The sequence below is a fragment of the Oncorhynchus tshawytscha genome, unplaced genomic scaffold, assembly GCF_018296145.1.
Source record: "Oncorhynchus tshawytscha isolate Ot180627B unplaced genomic scaffold, Otsh_v2.0 Un_contig_65_pilon_pilon, whole genome shotgun sequence".
Classification (NCBI taxonomy): domain Eukaryota; kingdom Metazoa; phylum Chordata; class Actinopteri; order Salmoniformes; family Salmonidae; genus Oncorhynchus; species Oncorhynchus tshawytscha.
Window position 1 is genome coordinate 308,706 of NW_024609760.1, and position 25,662 is coordinate 334,367.

At 47.2% G+C, this 25,662-nt stretch overlaps 1 protein-coding gene and 1 long non-coding RNA gene across 3 annotated transcripts in view; both read left to right on the plus strand.

Moving 5' to 3' along the window:
- The window catches only part of LOC121845766 (tudor domain-containing protein 3-like), a 48,083-nt gene that overhangs the window by 20,976 nt on the left and 1,445 nt on the right, over positions 1-25,662 (plus strand). The window contains 11 exon segments of the mRNA XM_042317655.1: positions 2,913-3,054; positions 4,615-4,686; positions 5,018-5,167; positions 5,530-5,748; positions 8,687-8,879; positions 9,736-9,885; positions 18,636-19,437; positions 21,519-21,651; positions 21,653-21,994; positions 23,533-23,658; positions 24,366-24,501. Of these exon segments, the coding sequence (XP_042173589.1) occupies positions 2,913-3,054; positions 4,615-4,686; positions 5,018-5,167; positions 5,530-5,748; positions 8,687-8,879; positions 9,736-9,885; positions 18,636-19,437; positions 21,519-21,651; positions 21,653-21,994; positions 23,533-23,658; positions 24,366-24,476 (2,440 nt within the window). The 3' untranslated portion in view covers positions 24,477-24,501.
- LOC121845767 lies at positions 22,002-22,730 on the plus strand. Of its 2 annotated transcripts, none has more exons than XR_006082769.1 (2): positions 22,002-22,258; positions 22,417-22,730. It is a non-coding gene; the product is annotated as an uncharacterized LOC121845767 (long non-coding RNA). The 2 variants fall into 2 exon arrangements; XR_006082768.1 differs by having other exon boundaries at positions 22,459-22,730.

Consider the following 25,662-nt stretch of genomic DNA (forward strand, 5'->3'; position numbering starts at 1 on the left):
CTCCCTACCCACCCTCCCCCGGTCTCCATCTCTCTCGCTTTCTTCTCCTCCCTCTGCAATTTCCACTCGTCAGTGGCTGATCCGCTACCAATCCGTTTCCTTAATTACAACTCCATCCAAGCAGCGTCCGCGGCGACGGCTGCCGTGGCGACCAGCCAGCACCTACAGGTGGAGTGGCCGGAGAGGAACGCTGAGTCCCACATGGTTCCCTATTATCTATGGACTCAAAACGATGTTAGTGCACTACAAAGGGGATTAGGGTCCCATTTGGGACGGAGAGGAGAGCTTGCCCGGATTCTATCCGCGAGGAGAGAACAGTACAACCCTTTTATTATGACAACACTAACTAGTGTCTGTTCTGTTGATATCAGCTAGCTCTGATAGTGGAGAGAGAGAGGGAGGGAGGGAGGGAGGGAGGCAGAGAGAGAGAGAGCGAGAGGAGGGAGAGAGAGAGAGAGAGAGAGAGAGTGAAAAGGAAACAGAACGAGATGGATGAGAGGATGGATAGAAGGAAACAGAAAGAGGTTAGTTTGTAATGGCGTGCAGCTCTGTTCCACAGTGTCATTATGAGACAGTACCCTGAGAGAGGACCCTGCTCCAGTCCCAGCTAGCTCTGATAGTGGAGAGAGGGAGGGAGGGAGGGAGGGAGGGAGGGAGGGAGGGAGGGAGAGAGAGGACCCTGCTCCAGTCCCAGCTAGCTCTGATAGTGGAGGGAGGGAGGGAGGGAGGGAGGGAGGGAGAGAGAGGACCCTGCTCCAGTCCCAGCTAGCTCTGATAGTGGAGGGAGGGAGGGAGGACCCTGCTCCAGTCCCAGCTAGCTCTGATAGTGGAGGGAGGGAGGGAGAGAGAGAGAGGGAGGGAGAGAGAGAGGGAGGGAGGACCCTGCTCCAGTCCCAGCTAGCTCTGATAGTGGAGGGAGGGAGGGAGAGAGAGAGAGAGAGGGAGGGAGAGAGAGAGAGGGAAGACCCTGCTCCAGTCCCAGCTAGCTCCAAGCTGTCCCAAATGGCTTCCTATTCCCTACTACTTGCCCTATTGGGGGGGGGGGCTCTTGTCAAACATGATGTCCTATATAGGGGGAGTGGCTGCCGTTTGAGACATACTGAGCCATTGGGTTGGACGTACTGGGCCATTGGGTTGGAAGTGAAATCCCTAATTGCTGCATCAGCAGCTGGACATCCCTCTAAGTCCCTGTGCTTTTTAATGAGAGGACTAGGGAGGCTGAATTCCGAATGGCACCTTATTCCCTATAGGGCCCTGGTCAAAAGTAGTGCACTACATAGGGAATAGGATCCCGTTTGGGACGCGGGCCTGGGGCTCAGAGGTGGTGGTGATCAGAACTGGGCTGTTAATTTAAAATGAGAACGGCCTAAACCGGGGAATGGGATTATTCCTAGGCTGTGTCCCAATTTGGGCCCCCCCTATTCCCTATATAGTGCACTACTTTTGGCCACAGGCCATGCCCTATCCAGACCACTTTTCTAAATGACACATCTGTTTCTATAGGGTGCTATTTTAGGACACAATCCCTCATCATGCCTAGTCTCACCATCCTACTGCAACACAGCGTGTCATTTAGAAGAGTGGTCTGGATAGGGCATGGTCTGACAGGACAGAGAGGGGAGAGGTTTGTGGGTAACGTAAGCTAAGCTGTTCTTTTGGCATGGCTAGCCCTTGTTGGACAGTAGCCATCACAGGCATAGCTGGCTGGATGAAGAGTTTTAGGAAGGGAAAATGAATCGTGATGATTTGTTGTTTCTCTTTTCTAATTAAAGCTGCCCCCCCCAAAAAAAACTGCTTTCATACCAATACACTGTCTGTTCTGTCTGTTGTTTGTGCCGTTGTTACAGAGATAGAAATCTATTGTTTATCAAACTCCTGTTTTTGTTTTCGTCTTATCCAATATTAGGTTAACACATGACCTGTCTTATCCAATATTAGGTTAACACATGACCTGTCTTATCCAATATTAGGTTAACACATGACCTGTCTTATCCAATATTAGGTTAACACATGACCTGTCTTATCCAATATTAGGTTAACACATGACCTGTCTTATCCAATATTAGGTTAACATATGACCTGTCTTATCCAATATTAGGTTAACACATGACCTGTCTTATCCAATATTAGGTTAACACATGACCTGTCTTATCCAATATTAGGTTAACATATGACCTGTCTTATCCAATATTAGGTTAACACATGACCTGTCTTATCCAATATTAGGTTAACACATGACCTGTCTTATCCAATATTAGGTTAACACATGACCTGTCTTATCCAATATTAGGTTAACACATGACCTGTCTTATCCAATATTAGGTTAACACATGACCTGTCTTATCCAATATTAGGTTAACACATGACCTGTCTTATCCAATATTAGGTTAACACATGACCTGTCTTATCCAATATTAGGTTAACACATGACCTGTCTTATCCAATATTAGGTTAACACATGACCTGTCTTATCCAATATTAGGTTAACACATGACCTGTCTTATCCAATATTAGGTGAACACATGACCTGTCTTATCCAATATTAGGTTAACACATGACCTGTCTTATCCAATATTAGGTTAACACATGACCTGTCTTATCCAATATTAGGTTAACACATGACCTGTCTTATCCAATATTAGGTGAACACATGACCTGTGCTTCCATTCCATTACTGTAGCCAGTCTGTATTAAATGTACCTGTAAACATGTTCCATGTAAACCTATTATAGTCAATCTCCTTGTTTGTTTGTTTGTTTGTTTTGGCATTGGTTTATTAAAACTTCCTTTAACTGCTTAATTGATTTGATCTACTTAGAGCTCTCCGTTTAATACAAAATGGGTTCTCTATGGAGCTGTCCTCTGGCCTCCCTAATTCACCCCCCCCCCCTGTATTTTTTATTTATTTTTAGCCTGAACACCCCTCCAGGAACCAAGGTGAAGGTCCTTGGTACGGTCCAGGTGAAGAATGGCATTCTGCTTCTGGACGACTCCAAGATCTCCGTCCTCGGAGGGGAGGTCGACCACATGATGGAGAAATGGGAACTGCAAAGGGTGAGGAAGAGGAGGTGTTTTTACCCTTCGTTTTACAGCAGACTGTCTCTGTGAGTGTGTTCCAAACAGTACCTTATTCCCTACAGAGGGTGTGCACTTCAAAAGTAGTGCACTAGACTCTTTATACTATACGGGGTATAGAGAGCCTGCACCTCAAATGGTAGTGTTTATTACGCTGTTACTGGACAGTTGTTCGTCCTGTCTGGTTCAAAGGACCATGAAAAAGGTTGTCCTGAAGGGTGTTGTAAAGGGCGTTGTAAAGGGCGTTGTAAAGGGCGTGGTAAAGGGTGTACTAAAGGGTGTACTAAAGGGTGTACTAAAGGGTGTTGTAAAGGGCGTCCTGAAGGGCGTTGTAAAGGTTGTCCTGAAGGGCGTTGTAAAGGGCGTTGTAAAGGGTGTACTAAAGGGCGTTGTAAAGGGTGTACTAAAGGGTGTTGTAAAGGGTGTACTAAAGGGCGTTGTAAAGGGTGTTGTAAAGGGTGTACTAAAGGGTGTACTAAAGGGCGTTGTAAAGGGCGTACTAAAGGGCGTTGTAAAGGTTGTCCTGAAGGGCGTTGTAAAGGGCATGGTAAAGGGCGTTGTAAAGGGCATGGTAAAGGGCGTTGTAAAGGTTGTCCTGAAGGGCGTTGTAAAGGGCGTTGTAAAGGGTGTACTAAAGGGCGTTGTAAAGGGTGTACTAAAGGGCATTGTAAAGGGTGTACTAAAGGGCGTTGTAATGGGTGTACTAAAGGGCGTTGTAAAGGGTGTACTAAAGGGCGTTGTAAAGGGTGTACTAAAGGGCGTTGTAAAGGGTGTACTAAAGGGCGTTGTAAAGGGCGTTGTAAAGGGTGTACTAAAGGGCGTTGTAAAGTGTGTACTAAAGGGTGTACTAAAGGGCGTTCTAAAGGGCGTTGTAAAGGGCGTTCTAAAGGGTGTACTAAAGGGCGTTGTAAAGGGTGTACTAAAGGGTGTTGTAAAGGGCGTTGTAAAGGGTGTACTAAAGGGCGTTGTAAAGGGTGTACTAAAGGGCGTTGTAAAGGGCGTTCTAAAGGGTGTTGTAAAGGGCGTTCTAAAGGGCGTTGTAAAGGGTGTACTAAAGGGCGTTGTAAAGGGTGTACTAAAGGGCATTGTAATGGATGTACTAAAGGGCGTTGTAAAGGGTGTACTAAAGGGTGTACTGAAGGGCGTTGTAAAGGGCGTAATAAAGGGCGTAGTAAAGGGCGTTGTAAAGGGTGTACTAAAGGGCGTTGTAAAGGGTGTTGTAAAGGGCGTTCTAAAGGGTGTTGTAAAGGGCGTTCTAAAGGGCGTTGTAAAGGGTGTACTGAAGGGCGTTGTAAAGGGCGTTGTAAAGGGCGTTGTAAAGGGTGTTGTAAAGGGTGTTGTAAAGGGCGTTGTAAAGGGCGTTCTAAAGGGCGTTGTAAAGGGTGTACTAAAGGGCCTTGTAAAGGGCGTACTGAAGGGCGTACACACATCTACACAACACATACCCAATACACACAAATCTAAGTAAAGGAATGGAATTAAGAATGTCTAAATATATACTCAAGGGCGTTCTAAATTCTTCTCCCCTTTGACCTCCAGAGCTTGGCCAAACACAGCAGGAGTAACATCGGAAGAGAAGGTGGAGCCCCTCCCTTCGTGCCCTTCGGACAGGTATGACCTGCCAATATTTAACGAGTTCCACGCACAGCCAATCAGACTGATTCTCTCTCTGTTGACTAACCAATCAGACTGATTCTCTCTCTGTTGACTAACCAATCAGACTGATTCTCTCGGTTGACTAACCAATCAGACTGATTCTCTCTCTGTTGACTAACCAATCAGACTGATTCTCTCTCTGTTGACTAACCAATCAGACTGATTTTCTGTTTGTTTACTAACCAATCAGCCTGAATCTCTTTGTTGACTAACCAATCAGACTGATTCTCTCTCCGTTGACTAACCAATCAGACTGATGAAATTGCCGTCTCTCTGTGCTCCTCAGAAGTGTGTAAGGAATGAGGAAGTGGACTCCAGAGAGCTGGACACCAGGAAGACTCTGGTCAGCACCAGTGTGGTGAAGACAGCTGATGAGAACGAAGAGTTTGAGAAGCAGAGGCTAGCAGCCATCGCTGAGGTGGCCAAGAACAAAGAGGTGTGTGTGTGTGTGTGTGTGTGTGTGTGTGTGTGTGTGTGTGTGTGTGTGTGTGTGTGTGTGTGTGTGTGTGTGTGTGTGTGTGTGTGTGTGTGTGTGTGTGTGTGTGTGTGTGTGTGTGTGTGTGTGTGGTTTTATCCCTGTTGTCGTAGCTATAGTAACTGGACCACCCATGTCTGTTAAACTCTGTCCGTGTCCCACTGTGTGAGTTGGTACTGTTTCTACTGGCTTGTTTTATCTGAAGGGCCAGTTTCCCAGACACAGATTCTCCATTGTAAAACAGTTGTTTAGTCCAGGAAGAGACTTTGTCTGTCTGCCCCCGGAGGAATCCAGCTCAGAGTTTCTTTTGACCTCTTCTGAAGGGAACTCGGACGTTTGGCGGGGGAGGCAATGCTGGCGGGAACCTCGTTAATACAGGCGGTCGGGACCGACGAGGAGGAGACCGAGGAGACAGGGACTCGTACCGGCAGAGACGAGAGGAGAGGACGGAGGAGTCCAGCCGTCCAGAAGGAAACTACAGAGAGCTCGGGAGTTACCGGGAACAACCAAACTACCGGGAACTAGGAAATTACCGCGAGCTGGTGAGGGCTTTGACCTTTTGACCCAGTGTTTCCCTTAGCTCTGTGTAGGCGGGTGGGTCTCTTTCCCTCTGTCTAAAAGCCCCCCCCCCCAACCCTGGCTCCTTTCAGTTTTAATTGAAGATGTTTGAGGTGTTTGTGGTCAGGAGAATAATTCTGGTAAAATATGCCTTGGCTCTGTGGTTTTGGGCTGGACCTGTCTAGGCTTCACAACCACAACAACAAGTCAGCTTAATTCATTTGTATAACCTAGATTCCTGGCAGTGTCTCTGATTTAGGTTTTTATTGAGCCGTTTTGGTGTCAGAGTCAGATGATGGTTTAGGGTCCTCTGTGGTCTGATTGTGAAATAATCTTGGGGACCCTCATTGGTTTCAGACGGTGTGAGACTGGGCCTCAACAACAACGAGTCTTTCATTCAGTTGTTTAATGTAGACTCCTGGCTTGGAGTAAGACCCCTCCCATCCCCCATTAGGCTGTCTCCCAAAGGACACCATATTCCCTATATAGTGCACTACTTTAGACCCTGTTCCCTATATAGTGCACGGCAGGGTAGCCTAGTGGTTAGAGCGTTGGGCTAGTAACCGGAAGGTTGCAAGTTCAAATCCCCGAGCTGACAAGGTACAAATCTGTCGTTCTGCCCCTGAACAGGCAGTTAACCCACTGTTCCTAGGCCATCATTGAAAATAAGAATTTGTTCTTAACTGACTTGCCTGGTTAAATAAAGGTAAAATAAAAATAAATGAAAACTACTTTAGACCCTATTCCCTCTATAGTGCACTACTTTAGACCCTATTCCCTCTATAGTGCACTACTTTAGACCCTATTCCCTCCATAGTGCACTACATTAGACCCTATTCCCTCTATAGTGCACGACTTTAGACCATATTCCCTCTATAGTGCACTACTTTAGACCCTATTCCCTATATAGTGCACTACTTTAGACCATATTCCCTCTATAGTGCACTACTTTAGACCCTATTCCCTCTGTAGTGCACTACTTTAGACCCTATTCCCTCTGTAAGTGCACTACTTTAGACCCTATTCCCTCTGTAGTGCACTACTTTAGACCCTATTCCCTATATAGTGCACTACTTTAGACCCTATTCCCTATATAGTGCACTAGTTTTGCAAGTAGGGAATAGAATGCCATTTGGGACATGGACTATGTTTCCTCCTCAGTGCGTCTTGATGGGAGGGGTGGGGAGAGGAGGAGAGTGGGGGGAGAGGAGGGGGAGGGAGAGAGGGGACAGGAGAGATGGAGGGAGGAGAGTGGGGAGAGTAGGAGAGGTGGGGGGGGAGGAGGAGGGGGAGAGAGGTGGAGGGGGGGGAGAGAGGTGGAGGGGGGAGGAGGGGACAGGAGAGGTGGAGGGGGAGGGTAACAGATTAAGGAGATAATCTGAGGAGTCTCAGTAGAATAGAAAGGCTGTTAATCTGGAGCAGACTACAGTAGAAGTGGTGATGAACTGTGGATGGAGTTTTATGGGGTGAATGAAGACCTGAGAGAGGGAAGTTCAAATAGGGGGGGGGTCAATGAAGACCTGAGAGAGGGAAGATCAAATGAGAGAGGGGGGGGTGAATGAAGACCTGAGAGAGGGAAGTTCAAATAGGGGGGTCAATGAAGACCTGAGAGAGGGAAGATCAAATGGGGGGGTTAATGAAGACCAGAGAGAGGGAAGTTAAAATGGGGGAGGGGGTGAATGAAGACCAGAGAGGGAAGTTAAAATGGGGGAGACCAGAGGGGGGGGCAAAGAAGACCTGAGAGAGGGAAGTTAAAATGGGGGGGGGTTGAATGAAGACCAGAGAGGGAAGTTAAAAGGGGGGTTTAATGAAGACCAGAGAGGGAAGTTAAAATGAGGGGGGTTTAATGAAGACCAGGAGGGGGGAGTTCAAATGTGTGTGGGGGGTTTAATGAAAACCAAGAGAGAGAGGGAAGTTCAAAGGGGGGTTAATGAAGACCAGAGAGAGAGGGAGAAGTTCAAATATGTGTGTGAGGGGGTTAATGAAGACCAGAGCACTGTATTTATACATGACATTTGAAATGTCTTTATTCTTTTGGAACTTCTGTGAGTGTAATGTTTTACTGTTCATGTTTATTGTTTATTTCACTTCTGTTGATCTATTTCACTTGCTTTGGCAACATTAACGTATGTTTCCCACGCCAATAAAGCCCCTTTAATTGAATTGAGAGAAGTGCGTCACCTCTCCTAAATTCCAAAAGAATAAAGACATTTCAAATGTCATATTATGTTTATATACGGTGTTGTAACGATGTGCTCTGGGTCATTAACCCCTCTACTCACTCCCCTCCCCCATTTGAACTCCCTCCCCATTTGAACTCCCCTCCCCATTTGAACTCCCCCCCCCATTTGAACTCCCCCCCCCTCCATCCCCCTCCCCATCCCCTCCCATCTCTCCATCCCCCTCCCTCCATCCCCCATCCCATCCCTCCATCCCATCCCCCCTCATCCCTCTCCATCCCCCCTCCCATCTCTCTCCATCCCCCCCTCCCATCTCTCCATCCCCCTCCCATCTCTCCATCCCCTCCCATCCCCCCCTCCCATCTCTCCATCCCCCCTCCATCTCTCCATCCCCCTCCATCCCCCTCCCCTCCCTCCCATCTCTCCATCCCCCCATCCCCCCCCCCCATCTCTCCATCCCCCTCCCTCCATCCCCACTCCCCATCCCTCCATCCCCCTCCCTCCATCCCCCTCCCTCCATCCCCCCATCTCTCCATCCCCCCCTCGCGCCATCCTCCCTCCCTCCATCCCCCTCCATCCCCCCCCCATCCATCCCCCTCCCATCCCTCCATCCCCCCCATCCCCCATCCCTCCATCCCCCCCCCTCCATCCCCCCCCATCCCCCTCCCATCCTTCCATCCCATCTCTCCATCCTCCCCCCTCCCATCCCTCCATCCCCCTCCCTCCATCCCCCTCCCTCTAGGTGGATGAGCGGGCCCTAAGGGACATTATGGAGATGGGGTTTGATAAGGAGGATGCTCGTCAGGCCCTGATGGACAACAACAACAACATGGAGGTGGCTCTCAACAGTCTACTGACGGGGACCTTCAAACCTCCCCCCCCCGAGGAACCCAGCAGACCCCCCCCAGAGGAACCCAGCAGACCCCCACCCAGAGGTAAGCCCTGCCCCCCCCACCCAGAGGTAAGCCCTGCTCCCACCCCTCCACCCAGAGGTAAGCCCCCCACCCAGAGGTAAGCCCTGCTCCCACCCCCACCCACCCAGAGGTAAGCCCTGCTCCATCCCCCCCCCACCCAGAGGTATGCCCTGCAACCCCCCCCACCCAGAGGTAAGCCCTGCTCCCACCCCTCCACCCAGAGGTAAGCCCCCCACCCCACCCAGAGGTAAGCCCTGCTCCCAGCCCCCCCCACCCAGAGGTAAGCCCTGCCCCCCCCACCCAGAGGTAAGCCCTGCTCCCCCCACCCAGAGGTAAGCCCTGCTCCCACCCCCCACCCAGAGGTAAGCCCCCCCCACCCAGAGGTAAGCCCTGCTCCCCCCCCCACCCAGAGGTAAGCCCTGCTCCCAGCCCTGCTCCCCCCCACCCAGAGGTAAGCCCTGCTCCCCTCCCCCCCCCCCCCCACCCAGAGGTAAGCCCTGCTCCCCCCCCCACCCAGTGGTAAGCCCTGCTCCCAGCCCCCCCCCACCCAGAGGTAAGCCCTGCCCCCCACCCAGAGGTAAGCCCTGCTCCCCCCCCCCACCCAGAGGTAAGCCCTGCTCCCACCCCCCACCCAGAGGTAAGCCCAGAGGTAAGCCCTGCTCCCCCCCCACCCCCAGCCCTCCCACCCCCCCCACCCAGAGGTAAGCCCTGCCCTGCTCCCCCCCACCCAGAGGTAAGCCCTGCTCCCCCCCCCCCCCAGAGGTAAGCTCCCACCCCCCCCCAGAGGTAAGCCTACAACATGACCTACAACTTTGTAATAACTATAGAATCCCATTGATAATGTGACTTTTCTGCTGCGTCTGTTTCCTCCATGCAGCAGACAGAGGAAGGGGTCGTGGCCGGGGTCGGGGTCGGTCCAGTAGGTTTGGGGGTGAGGATGAGGAGGAGGGAGCAGGAGGAAGACCGTCAGGACCCAGCACTCTGTTTGACTTCCTGGAATCCAAGATGGGGAGCTTCTCCCTACAAGGTACAGTTAGGAGTCCTGTCCTTTACCAATAGTCTTCTCCCTACAAGGTACAGTCCTGTCCTTTACCAATAGTCTTCTCCCTACAAGGTTCAGTCCTGTCCTTTATCAATAGTCTTCTCCCTACAAGGTACAGTCCTGTCCTTTACCAATAGTCTTCTCCCTACAAGGTACAGTCCTGTCCTTTACTAATAGTCTTCTCCCTACAAGGTACAGTTGGGAGTCCTGTCCTTTACCAATAGTCTTCTCCCTACAAGGTACAGTCCTGTCCTTTACCAATAGTCTTCTCCCTACAAGGTACAGTCCTGTCCTTTACTAATAGTCTTCTCCCTACAAGGTACAGTCCTGTCCTTTACCAATAGTCTTCTCCCTACAAGGTACAGTCCTGTCCTCTACCAATAGTCTTCTCCCTACAAGGTACAGTCCTGTCCTCTACCAATAGTCTTCTCCCTACAAGGTACAGTCCTGTCCTCTACCAATAGTCTTCTCCCTACAAGGTACAGTTAGGAGTCCTGTCCTTTACCAATAGTCTTCTCCCTACAAGGTACAGTCCTGTCCTTTACCAATAGTCTTCTCCCTACAAGGTACAGTCATGTCCTTTACCAATAGTCTTCTCCCTACAAGGTACAGTTAGGAGTCCTGTCCTTTACCAATAGTCTTCTCCCTACAAGGTACAGTCCTGTCCTTTACTAATAGTCTTCTCCCTACAAGGTACAGTCCTGTCCTTTACCAATAGTCTTCTCCCTACAAGGTTCAGTCCTGTCCTTTACCAATAGTCTTCTCCCTACAAGGTACAGTCCTGTCCTTTACCAATAGTCTTCTCCCTACAAGGTACAGTCCTGTCCTTTACTAATAGTCTTCTCCCTACAAGGTACAGTTAGGAGTCCTGTCCTTTACCAATAGTCTTCTCCCTACAAGGTACAGTCCTGTCCTTTACCAATAGTCTTCTCCCTACAAGGTACAGTCATGTCCTTTACCAATAGTCTTCTCCCTACAAGGTACAGTCCTGTCCTTTACTAATAGTCTTCTCCCTACAAGGTACAGTCCTGTCCTTTACCAATAGTCTTCTCCCTACAAGGTACAGTCCTGTCCTTTACTAATAGTCTTCTCCCTACAAGGTACAGTTAGGAGTCCTGTCCTTTACCAATAGTCTTCTCCCTACAAGGTACAGTCCTGTCCTTTACCAATAGTCTTCTCCCTACAAGGTACAGTCCTGTCCTTTACTAATAGTCTTCTCCCTACAAGGTACAGTTGGGAGTCCTGTCCTTTACTAATAGTCTTCTCCCTACAAGGTACAGTCCTGTCCTTTACCAATAGTCTTCTCCCTACAAGGTACAGTCCTGTCCTTTACCAATAGTCTTCTCCCTACAAGGTACAGTCCTGTCCTTTACCAATAGTCTTCTCCCTACAAGGTACAGTCCTTTCCTTTAACAATAGTCTTCTCCCTACAAGGTACAGTTACAGTGCCTTGCGAAAGTATTCGGCCCCCTTGAACTTTGAGACCTTTTGCCACATTTCAGGCTTCAAACATAAAGATATAAATCTGTATTTTTTTGTGAAGAATCAACAACAAGTGGGACACAATCATGAAGTGGAACGACATTTATTGGATATTTCAAACTTTTTTAACAAATCAAAAACTGAAAAATTGGGCGTGCAAAATTATTCAGCCCCTTTACTTTCAGTGCAGCAAACTCTCTCCAGAAGTTCAATGAGGATCTCTGAATGATCCAATGTGCGGTAGTCCTGTCTCTGGTGCTGTAGTCTCTGGTGCTGTAGTCCTGTCTCTGGTGCTGTAGTCTCTGGTGTTATAGTCTCTGGTGCTGTCTTCTCTGGTGCTGTAGTCTCTGGTGCTGTAGTCCTGTCTCTGGTGCTGTAGTCTCTGGTGTTATAGTCTCTGATGCTGTCTTCTCTGGTGCTGTAGTCTGTGGTGCTGTAGTCCTGTCTTTGGTGCTGTAGTCTCTGGTGCTGTAGTCCTGTCTCTGGTGCTGTAGTCCTGTCTATGGTGCTGTAGTCCTGTCTTTGGTGCTGTAGTCTCTGGTGCTGTAGTCCTGTCTCTGGTGCTGTAGTCTCTGGTGCCGTCGTCCTGTCCTCTCCTCTGGTGGGTACAGTGAGGAGCCAGGCCAGATGGTCTGTGTCTCTCTACAGAGGGTATTAATCTGTATAAAACAGTGCTGCTGTTAGTTAAGTCTCTGACATCAGTGTGTAGGCATGGCGACAAACTGACATATGGTTCACCACAGAGGGGAAATGGACACAGTCAACAGAGAGGGATGGGTTTCATTTCCTGCCTTTCATGAGGAGACGTTACCGTTTGAAGTTTGGGCTCATTTCAAGCGTTTAGACGTTTAAAATCAGAGTTTGGGATCATTTTTACTGAACTCTGGCAATGACTTTAGTTTCTGCCTTCTTTGTTTAAAAAAAAAAAAAGTATCTAATGACGTTTGTTTTTCGATTTGATTTGTTTCTCAGGTCTCCAATTAAAAGACCGTATGTAGAACGTATTAAGCATGTCTGTGTGTGTACACGTTAGGGATGTGACCAATGGACAATGTTGCTTAACGTTTAATCTGCATTTTTTTACAAATAATTTTCTGTTAAAACTATACAAAAAAAATTGGAAAATTCCACGTCAATTTACAATGCAGAATAATGGTCCTGTTAGTTCACGATGCAGAATAATGGTCCTGTTAGTTCACGATGCAGAATAATGGTCCTGTTAGTTCACGATGCAGTATAATGGTCCTGTTAGTTCACGATGCAGAATAATGGTCCTGTTAGTTCACGATGCAGTATAATGGTCCTGTTAGTTCACGATGCAGAATAATGGTCCTGTTAGTTTACGATGCAGAATAATGGTCCTATTAGTTCACGATGCAGTATAATGGTCCTGTTAGTTCACGATGCAGAATAATGGTCCTGTTAGTTTACGATGCAGAATAATGGTCCTGTTAGTTCACGATGCAGAATAATGGTCCTGTTAGTTCACGATGCAGAATAATGGTCCTGTTAGTTCACGATGCAGAATAATGGTCCTGTTAGTTCACGATGCAGTATAATGGTCCTGTTAGTTCACGATGCAGAATAATGGTCCTGTTAGTTCACGATGCAGAATAATGGTCCTATTAGTTCACGATGCAGTATAATGGTCCTGTTAGTTCACGATGCAGAATAATGGTCCTGTTAGTTTACGATACAGAATAATGGTCCTGTTAGTTCACGATGCAGAATAATGGTCCTGTTAGTTAACGATGCAGAATAATGGTCCTGTTAGTTTACGATGCAGAATAATGGTCCTGTTAGTTCACGATGCAGAATAATGGTCCTGTTAGTTCACGATGCAGAATAATGGTCCTGTTAGTTCACGATGCAGAATAATGGTCCTGTTAGTTCACGATACAGAATAATGGTCCTGTTAGTTCACGATGCAGAATAATGGTCCTGTTAGTTCACGATGCAGAATAATGGTCCTGTTAGTTCACGATGCAGAATAATGGTCCTGTTAGTTCACGATGCAGAATAATGGTCCTGTTAGTTCACGATGCAGAATAATGGTCCTGTTAGTTCACGATGCAGAATAATGGTCCTGTTAGTTCACGATGCAGAATAATGGTCCTGTTAGTTCACGATGCAGAATAATGGTTCTATTAGTTCACGATGCAGAATAATGGTCCTGTTAGTTCACGATGCAGAATAATGGTCCTGTTAGTTCACGATGCAGAATAATGGTCCTGTTAGTTCACGATGCAGAATAATGGTCCTGTTAGTTCACGATGCAGAATAATGGTCCTGTTAGTTCACGATGCAGTATAATGGTCCTGTTAGTTCACGATGCAGAATAATGGTCCTGTTAGTTCACGATGCAGTATAATGGTCCTGTTAGTTCACGATGCAGAATAATGGTCCTGTTAGTTCACGATGCAGAATAATGGTCCTATTAGTTCACGATGCAGTATAATGGTCCTGTTAGTTCACGATGCAGAATAATGGTCCTGTTAGTTTACGATACAGAATAATGGTCCTGTTAGTTCACGATGCAGAATAATGGTCCTGTTAGTTAACGATGCAGAATAATGGTCCTGTTAGTTTACGATGCAGAATAATGGTCCTGTTAGTTCACGATGCAGAATAATGGTCCTGTTAGTTCACGATGCAGAATAATGGTCCTGTTAGTTCACGATGCAGAATAATGGTCCTGTTAGTTCACGATGCAGTATAATGGTCCTGTTAGTTCACGATGCAGAATAATGGTCCTGTTAGTTCACGATGCAGTATAATGGTCCTGTTAGTTCACGATGCAGAATAATGGTCCTGTTAGTTTACGATGCAGAATAATGGTCCTGTTAGTTCACGATGCAGTATAATGGTCCTGTTAGTTCACGATGCAGAATAATGGTCCTGTTAGTTTACGATGCAGAATAATGGTCCTGTTAGTTCACGATGCAGAATAATGGTCCTGTTAGTTCACGATGCAGAATAATGGTCCTGTTAGTTCACGATGCAGAATAATGGTCCTGTTAGTTTACGATGCAGAATAATGGTCCTGTTAGTTCACGATGCAGAATAATGGTCCTGTTAGTTCACGATGCAGAATAATGGTCCTGTTAGTTCACGATGCAGAATAATGGTCCTGTTAGTTCACGATGCAGTATAATGGTCCTGTTAGTTCACGATGCAGAATAATGGTCCTGTTAGTTCACGATGCAGTATAATGGTCCTGTTAGTTCACGATGCAGAATAATGGTCCTGTTAGTTTACGATGCAGAATAATGGTCCTATTAGTTCACGATGCAGTATAATGGTCCTGTTAGTTCACGATGCAGAATAATGGTCCTGTTAGTTTACGATGCAGAATAATGGTCCTGTTAGTTCACGATGCAGAATAATGGTCCTGTTAGTTCACGATGCAGAATAATGGTCCTGTTAGTTTACGATGCAGAATAATGGTCCTGTTAGTTCACGATGCAGAATAATGGTCCTGTTAGTTTACGATGCAGAATAATGGTCCTGTTAGTTCACGATGCAGAATAATGGTCCTGTTAGTTCACGATGCAGAATAATGGTCCTATTAATTCACGATGCAGAATAATGGTCCTGTTAGTTCACGATGCAGAATAATGGTTCTATTAATTCACGATGCAGAATAATGGTCCTATTAGTTCACGATGCAGAATAATGGTCCTGTTAGTTCACGATGCAGAATAATGGTCCTGTTAGTTCACGATGCAGAATAATGGTCCTATTAATTCACGATGCAGAATAATGGTCCTATTAGTTCACGATGCAGAATAATGGTCCTGTTAGTTCACGATGCAGAATAATGGTCCTGTTAGTTCACGATGCAGAATAATGGTCCTGTTAGTTCACGATGCAGAATAATGGTCCTATTAATTCACGATGCAGAATAATGGTCCTATTAGTTCACGATGCAGAATAATGGTCCTGTTAGTTCACGATGCAGAATAATGGTCCTGTTAGTTCACGATGCAGAATAAGGGTCCTATTAGTTCACGATGCAGAATAATGGTCCTATTAGTTCACGATGCAGAATAATTAATTCACGATGCAGAATAATGGTCCTATTAGTTCACGATGCAGAATAATTAATTCACGATGCAGAATAATTCATTCACGATGCAGAATAATTAATTCACGATGCAGAATAATGGTCCTATTAGTTCACGATGCAGAATAATTCATTCACGATGCAGAATAATTAATTCACGATGCAGAATAATGGTCCTATTAGTTCACGATGCAGAATAATTCATTCACGATGCAGAATAATTAGTTCACGATGCAGAATAATGGTCCTATTAGTTCACGATGCAGAATAATTCATTCACGATGCAGAATAATTAGTTCACAATGCAGAATAATGGTCCTGTTAGTTCACGATGCAGAATAATTAATTCACGATGCAGAATAATTCATTCACGATTATCTCCCTCAGTCAGACAGCGAAGTTCTATCTCCCTCAGTCAGACAGTGAAATCTCCCTTAGTCAGACGGTGAAGTTCTATCTCCCTCAGTCAGACAGTGAAATTCTATCTCCCTCACAGACAGTGAAGTTCTATCTCCCTCAGTCAGACGGTGAAGTTCTATCTCCCTCAGTCAGACAGTGAAGTTCTATCTCCCTCACAGACAGTGAAGTTCTATCTCCCTCAGACAGACAGTGAAGTTCTATCTCCCTCAGACAGACAGTGAAGTTCTATCTCCCTCAGTCAGACAGTGAAGTTCTATCTCCCTCAGTCAGACAGTGAAGTTCTATCTCCCTCAGTCAGACAGTGAAGTTCTATCTCCCTCAGTCAGACAGTGAAGTTCTATCTCCCTCAGTCAGACAGTGAAATCTCCCTCAGTCAGACAGTGAAATCTCCCTCAGTCAGACAGTGAAATCTCCCTCAGTCAGACAGTGAAATCTCCCTCAGTCATATCCCCTTGAAAGCACCTCTGCTTCGGTATGTTTGTTAGTCTGTTAAGTGTACAACGTCAGCTTTTTAAATGCCAAAACCAAACCTTCTCTGGAGAGTCGAAGCGCCCGCTGAACGGGTATTCTACTTGTCTGTAAAGGAAGGTCGCTTCTGAAGTGGGACTAACGTCCATCACGAAGCTTCCAGAACTGTCCATCAAATTAATCTTGAGCTGCCTGTGGGATAAACAATCGTACAGCCGCCTGCCGCCTGAGCACAGACCAATCTTTACATCTTGTTAAATACCATGACTTGACAATTTTATTTAACCTTTATTCAACCAGGTAGGCCAGTTGAGAACAACTGCAACCTGGCCAAGATAAAGCAAAGCAGTTCGACACAAACAACAACACAGAGTTACACATGGAGTAAAACAAACATACAGTCAATAACACAATAGGAAAATCTATATGCAGCGTGTGCAAATGTAGTAAGGAGATTTTTAGTAGACTGAAAATACATCTTCCTCTAGGAATCGCCTCCTGAGATTCAGTATTTTTGAAAACGGAGACTGATTAGTTGCCGTACTTCCGAAAACACAAACACTCACATATTTTCATAGCGAGGTGGGGAAGAGAGAGGGCAGGGGCACAGAGGCAGACAGAACAGCTAGCGAGGTGGGGAAGAGAGAGGGGAGGGGCACAGAGGCAGACAGAACAGCTAGCGAGGTGGGGAAGAGAGAGGGGAGGGGCACAGAGACAGACAGACAGACAGACAGACAGACAGACAGACAGACAGACAGACAGAACAGCTAGCGAGGTGGGGAAGAGAGAGGGGAGGGGCACAGAGACAGACAGACAGACAGACAGACAGACAGACAGACAGACAGACAGACAGACAGACAGACAGACAGACAGACAGACAGACAGACAGAACAGCTAGCGAGGTGGGGAAGAGAGAGGGGAGGGGCACAGAGACAGACAGACAGACGGACAGTAGACAGACAGAACCGTGCACTAGGTCTATCTATCAGTATAGGCAGGTCAGACACCAGACAGACAGAACCGTCCACTAGGCCTGTCTATCAGTATAGGCAGGTCAGACACCAGACAGACAGTCCACAGAACCGTGCACTGGGTGCACTGGGTCTATCAATCAGTATAGGCAGGTCAGACACCAGACAGACAGAACCGTCCACTAGGCCTGTCTATCAGTATAGGCAGGTCAGACACCAGACAGACAGACAGAACCGTGCACTGGGTCTATCTATCAGTATAGGCAGGTCAGACACCAGACAGACAGAACCGTGCACTAGGTCTGTCTATCAGTATAGGCAGGTCAGACACCAGACAGACAGACAGAACCGTGCACTAGGCCTGTCTATCAGTATAGGCAGGTCAGTCACCAGACAGACAGACAGAACCGTCCACTAGGCCTGTCTATCAGTATAGGCAGGTCAGACACCAGACAGACAGAACCGTCCACTAGGCCTGTCTATCAGTATAGGCAGGTCAGACACCAGACAGACAGAACAGTCCACTAGGCCTGTCTATCAGTATAGGCAGGTCAGACACCAGACAGACAGAACCGTGCACTGGGTCTATCTATCAGTATAGGCAGGTCAGACACCAGACAGACAGAACCGTCCACTAGGCCTGTCTATCAGTATAGGCAGGTCAGACACCAGACAGACAGAACCGTGCACTAGGTCTGTCTATCAGTATAGGCAGGTCAGACACCAGACAGACAGACAGAACCGTGCACTAGGCCTGTCTATCAGTATAGGCAGGTCAGTCACCAGACAGACAGACAGAACCGTCCACTAGGCCTGTCTATCAGTATAGGCAGGTCAGACACCAGACAGACAGAACCGTCCACTAGGCCTGTCTATCAGTATAGGCAGGTCAGACACCAGACAGACAGAACAGTCCACTAGGCCTGTCTATCAGTATAGGCAGGTCAGACACCAGACAGACAGAACAGTCCACTAGGCCTGTCTATCAGTATAGGCAGGTCAGACACCAGACAGACAGAACCGTGCACTGGGTCTATCTATCAGTATAGGCAGGTCAGACACCAGACAGACAGAACCGTCCACTAGGCCTGTCTATCAGTATAGGCAGGTCAGACACCAGACAGACAGAACCGTCCACTAGGCCTGTCTATCAGTATAGGCAGGTCAGACACCAGACAGACAGAACCGTCCACTAGGCCTGTCTATCGGTAAACAAAAACAACTTTTTGTGTATCCAATTTGGTTGAAATGTTTTAACGTTTAAACATTCACACCTATGTGTGTGTGTGTGTGTGTGTGTGTGTTTTCTCTCTGGGTTTCTCCTCCAGAGCCAAAGAGCCAGTCCTCTCAGAGGCATCACGAGGGTAAGATGACGTTCCCTCCTAACAGCCAGTCCCAGGACAGGTACCCCCAACGCAGCGACAGCCGTAACGACAGGTCAGACGGGAGGAACGACTGGTCCAGGAACGACAGATCACGGAAGGAGAGGAACGACAGATCAGACTTCAGGAACGACAGGAACGACCGACCACCTCGTTTCCAGAGAGATAGTGACAAGGATTTCCCTAAACCTGGCCACGACCCCTCCATCGCCACATCCACCCCTTCCCCAGCCCCAGCTCCAGCAGGGAGCCGGCAGGGCCAGGAGAGAGCCCAGGACAGAGGCCAGGAAAGGGGCCAGACACAGGAGAAGGCCCCTCCTGGAGGTGGAGGAGGGTCAGAGAGGTGGAGAGAGGCCCAGCATGAGAGACAAACAGCCAGGGAGGCCAGAGGACAGACATCAGTGTTCTGCCCTGCTGCTACGTACCCTGCCCCCGGCCAGCGGAACAGAGAACCCAGAGACGGAACCCAGGGGGATTCTTCTGGTTCTAGAACCTTCCAGCAGGGAATCAGAGTAGGTTCTAGTTCTGGTTCCGGAGGGTTCCAGAACCAAAGTCGGAGAGAGCAGCACTCGGTACCCGATCTGTCGTTTAATAAGAGAGGAGGAGGAGGAGGAGGAGGAGGGATGAAGCAGGACAACGGACCTGCACCAGCTGCCTCTAAACCAGGCCAGCACCAGACAGAGTCCAGTTCTAACTGTGTATCAGAACCTAAAGGGGTCCAGAGGTCTGACAGCGGAACAGACAACAGGTATGGATACTGGATTAGACTTGATTGGGAACGTTGTCTCATCAAATCAAATCACATTTTTATTGATCACATACACCCGGTTAGCAGTTGTTATTGATCACATACACCCGGTTAGCAGATGTTATTGATCACATACACCCGGTTAGTAGATGTTATTGATCACATACACCCGGTTAGTAGATGTTATTGATCACATACACATGGTTAGCAGATGTTATTGATCACATACACCCGGTTAGCAGATGTTATTGATCACATACACCCGGTTAGCAGATGTTATTGATCACATACACACGGTTAGCAGATGTTATTGATCACATACACCCGGTTAGCAGATGTTATTGATCACATACACCCGGTTAGCAGATGTTATTGATCACATACACCCGGTTAGCAGATGTTATTGATCACATACACCCGGTTAGCAGATGTTATTGATCACATACACCCGGTTAGTAGATGTTATTGATCACATACACCCGGTTAGTAGATGTTATTGATCACATACACCCGGTTAGCAGATGTTATTGATCACATACACACGGTTAGCAGATGTTATTGATCACATACACCCGGTTAGTAGATGTTATTGATCACATACACACGGTTAGCAGATGTTATTGATCACATACACCCGGTTAGTAGATGTTATTGAACACATACACCCGGTTAGCAGATGTTATTGATCACATACACACGGTTAGCAGATGTTATTGATCACATACACACGGTTAGCAGATGTTATTGATCACATACACCCGGTTAGCAGATGTTATTGATCACATACACCCGGTTAGCAGATGTTATTGATCACATACACCCGGTTAGTAGATGTTATTGATCACATACACCCGGTTAGCAGATGTTATTGATCACATACACACGGTTAGCAGATGTTATTGATCACATACACCCGGTTAGTAGATGTTATTGATCACATACACCCGGTTAGCAGATGTTATTGATCACATACACCCGGTTAGTAGATGTTATTGATCACATACACCCGGTTAGCAGATGTTATTGATCACATACACCCGGTTAGTAGATGTTATTGATCACAACACCCGGTTAGCAGATGTTATTGATCACATACACACGGTTAGCAGATGTTATTGATCACATACACACGGTTAGCAGATGTTATTGATCACATACACCCGGTTAGCAGATGTTATTGATCACATACACCCGGTTAGCAGATGTTATTGATCACATACACCCGGTTAGTAGATGTTATTGATCACATACACACGGTTAGATGTTATTGATCACATACACCCGGTTGCAGATGTTATTGATCACATACACCCGGTTAGCAGATGTTATTGATCACATACACCCGGTTAGCAGATGTTATTGATCACATACACCCGGTTAGTAGATGTTATTGATCACATACACACGGTTAGCAGATGTTATTGATCACATACACACGGTTAGCAGATGTTATTGATCACATACACACGGTTAGCAGTTGTTATTGATCACATACACCCGGTTAGCAGATGTTATTGATCACATACACCCGGTTAGTAGATGTTATTGATCACATACACCCGGTTAGTAGATGTTATTGATCACATACACATGGTTAGCAGATGTTAATGCGAGTGTAGCGAAATGCTTGTGCTTCTAGTTGCGTCAATGCAGTAATAACCAACGAGTAATCTAACTAACAATTCCACAACTACTACCTTATAGACACAAGTGTAAAGGGATAAATAATATGTACATAAAGATATATGAATGAGTGATGGTACAGAACGGCATAGGCAAGATGCAGTAGATGATATATACAGTATATACATATGAGATGAGTAATGTAGGGTATGTAGACATTATATTAAGTGGCATAGTTTGTATGGATACTTGATTAGACTTGACTATGAATGTCGTCTCATTGTCAATGTCATCCGTGTTTATGAATACAACGTGCGAGAGTTGACTGTTTTCTAATGTGTGTGCAGTGCTTTTCATTCTCGGGACACAGCGATGCCAACGAAGAAAGGTGCATTCTGGGATGTGCAGTAACGTTGTGTTGTATTGTAGAGCTGAGCCCAACAGTAGACGGAGAGGAGGAGGGGGAAGTCCCACAGGGAAAGGCCCAACTCTGACAACTTTGACCGTTACCGGGACAACGGACCGTCGAACTCTTCTACGTCGTGGGCGGGGCAAGAGAAGGACTGGGGCGTGTCCCGTGGTGAGTCTCGGCCCAATGAAAGGCCAAGTGGGCAGCGGCCCAGGCTCGGGGCCACACCTCCAAAACGGTGACTCGTCAACGGAACACCGGACAGGGCCAATCAAACAACAGAACTACTCCTCTGGTCCCGCCCCCAGGGAGAGGGAGGAGCCACACAACAGGAACAGCACTAACCCCGCCCATAACAACTCCAACACCGCCCCTAAGAAGAGAACGGGGCAGGTCAAAGGCCAGAGGTCAGACCAGAGGTCAGACCAGGGGCAGGTTGGGACCATGGAGCCTGCAGTGGCTCAAGGCCTGGGGAACTTGAAACCAGGAGACCAGGTTCTAGCGCTCTACTGGGAAGACAACAAGGTACAACTATATTAACACTGGAGTCATGGTTAGATAGATGGGAGTCAAGGTTAGATAGATGGGAGTCATAGTTAGATAGATGGGAGTCATGGTTAGATAGATGGGAGTCATGGTTAGATAGATGGGAGTCATGGTTAGATAGATGGGAGTCATGGTTAGATAGATGGGAGTCATGGTTAGATAGATGGGAGTCATGGTTAGATAGATGGGAGTCATGGTTAGATAGATGGGAGTCATGGTTAGATAGATGGGAGTCATGGTTAGGTAGATGGGAGTCATGGTTAGATAGATGGGAGATAGATGGGAGTCATGGTTAGATAGATGGGAGTCATGGTTAGGTAGATGGGAGTCAAGGTTAGATAGATGGGAGTCATGGCTAGATAGATGGGAGTCAAGGTTAGATAGATGGGAGTCATGGTTAGATAGATGGGAGTCATGGTTAGATAGATGTTAGTCATGGTTAGATAGATGGGAGTCATGGTTAGATAGATGGGAGTCATGGTTAGATAGATGGGAGTCATGGTTAGATAGATGGGAGTCATGGTTAGATAGATGGGAGTCATGGTTAGATAGATGGGAGTCATGGTTAGATAGATGGGAGTCATGGTTAGATAGATGGGAGTCATGGTTAGATAGATGGGAGTCATGGTTAGATAGATGGGAGTCATGGTTAGATAGATGGGAGTCATGGTTAGATAGATGGGAGTCATAGTTAGATAGATGGGAGTCATGGTTAGATAGATGGGAGTCATAGTTAGATAGATGGGAGTCATGGTTAGATAGATGGGAGTCATAGTTAGATAGATGGGAGTCAAGGTTAGATAGATGGGAGTCATAGTTAGATAGATGGGAGTCAAGGTTAGATAGATGGGAGTCATAGTTAGATAGATGGGAGTCATGGCTAGATAGATGGGAGTCATGGCTAGATGGATGGGAGTCATGGTTAGATGGATGGGAGTCATGGTTAGATGGATGGGAGTCATGGTTAGATAGATGGGAGTCATGGCTAGATAGATGGGAGTCATGGTTAGATAGATGGGAGTCATGGTTAGATAGATGGGAGTCATAGTTAGATAGATGGGAGTCAAGGTTAGATAGATGGGAGTCATAGTTAGATAGATGGGAGTCAAGGTTAGATAGATGGGAGTCATAGTTAGATAGATGGGAGTCATGGCTAGATAGATGGGAGTCATGGCTAGATGGATGGGAGTCATAGTTAGATAGATGGGAGTCATGGTTAGATAGATGGGAGTCATAGTTAGATAGATGGGAGTCAAGGTTAGATAGATGGGAGTCATAGTTAGATAGATGGGAGTCATGGCTAGATAGATGGGAGTCATGGTTAGATGGATGGGAGTCATGGCTAGATGGATGGGAGTCATGGTTAGATAGATGGGAGTCAAGGTTAGATAGATGGGAGTCATGGTTAGATAGATGGGAGTCAAGGTTAGATAGATGGGAGTCATGGCTAGATAGATGGGAGTCATGGTTAGATAGATGGGAGTCATGGCTGTGTGTAATGACACCTCTGTGTGTAGTTCTACAGGTCCAGGATAGATGCTGTTCATCCCTCCGGTCTCACGGCCGTCGTGGTCTTCACTGAGTATGGAAACTGTGAGGAGGTCCTTCTACACAACATCAGACCGGTCAGCACGGACTTCTGGGTAAGTATCTATGGACTACAGTTGCTCTGTAGTCAACTCACCTTTCCACACATCCTCTCTCCTCTCCAGCTTCTCAAACCGTATTGGAGGAGAATGTCCAAAGCCCCCCCTCCCCCACCCCCCCCACCCCTAGTCCATCTCCTCTGATGGGTTTTAGAGAAGGAGGCGAGGAAAAGAGGATGTGAGGAAACGAGGAAAAGACTCATTGAGAATGAGCCTTCGTTCTACCTAATAGACAGTCCTTGGTTGCGTCTAAGATGACGCCTCATATTCAGGTGTGAAGACACAGACTGATACAACGTGGTTTTAGCCTTCAGGAAGGTCAGCTGCTCTAATATCATCTCTTAAACCAGCGCAGTGTATTCTCAGTGTCTTTTGTCCAGAGTGCAGATCTAGGATCAGGTCCTGCCTGTCAGAACGGTGGAGGGAGGGAGGGAGGGAGGGAGGGAGGGATGGGGGAGGGAGAGAGGGATGGGGGGAGGGAGGGAGGTAGGGGAGGGAGGGAGGGATGGGGGAGGGAGAGAGGGATGGGGGAGGGAGAGAGGGATGGGGGGAGGGAGGGAGGTAGGGGGGAGGGAAGGAAGGAATTTGTTCTTAACTGACTTGCCTAGTTAAATAAATAAAAAAGAATAGAATCGTATTCAGTATAAGTTAAAAAAAATTAATAAATTAACAAACTGATGGTAGGTCTGTATGTGTGGTGGCAGAAGGAAGAGGAGGGGCTAGAGTACCGGCGCGGGGGAGACGGGCAGCCTCGGACCACCACGAGGACGCGGCCCACGGTCCAGTATTACCAGCCGCCCAGGGCCAGGGACTGACTGACCACATCATGACTGAGTTACGGTACGGACAGGTTACACCTGGACACATCATGACTGAGTTACGGTACATACAGGTTACACCTGGACACATCATGACTGAGTTACAGTACAGACAGGTTACACCTGGACACATCATGACTGAGTTACGGTACGGACAGGTTACACCTGGACACATCATGACTGAGTTACGGTACAGACAGGTTACAGTACAGACAGGTTACACCTGGACACATCATGACTGAGTTACAGTACAGACAGGTTACACCTGGACACTACATGACTGAGTTACAGTACAGACAGGTTACACCTGGACACTTCATGACTGAGTTACAGTACAGACAGGTTACACCTGGACACATCATGACTGAGTTACAGTACAGACAGGTTACACCTGGACACAACATGACTGAGTTACAGTACAGACAGGTTACACCTGGACACTTCATGACTGAGTTACAGTACAGACAGGTTACACCTGGACACATCATGACTGAGTTACAGTACAGACACAACACCTGGACACATCATGACTGAGTTACAGTACGGACAGGTTACACCTGGACACATCATGACTGAGTTACAGTACAGACACAACACCTGGACACATCATGACTGAGTTACAGTACAGACAGGTTACACCTGGACACATCATGACTGAGTTACAGTACGGACAGGTTACACCTGGACACATCATGACTGAGTTACAGTACGGACAGGTTACACCTGGACACATCATGACTGAGTTACAGTACGGACAGGTTACACCTGGACACATCATGACTGAGTTACGGTACAGACAGGTTACACCTGGACACTTCATGACTGAGTTACAGTACAGACAGGTTACACCTGGACACATCATGACTGAGTTACGGTACAGACAGGTTACACCTGGACACTACATGACTGAGTTACAGTACAGACAGGTTACACCTGGACACATCATGACTGAGTTACAGTACAGACAGGTTACACCTGGACACATCATGACTGAGTTACAGTACAGACAGGTTACACCTGGACACATCATGACTGAGTTACGGTACAGACACACAACACCCGGTCTATGGGTTAGTCCTACGGGTCCTGGTCTATGGGTTAGTCCTACGGGTCCTGGTCTATGTGTTAGTCCTACGGGCCCTGGTCTATGGGTTAGTCCTACGGGTCCTGGTCTATGGGTTAG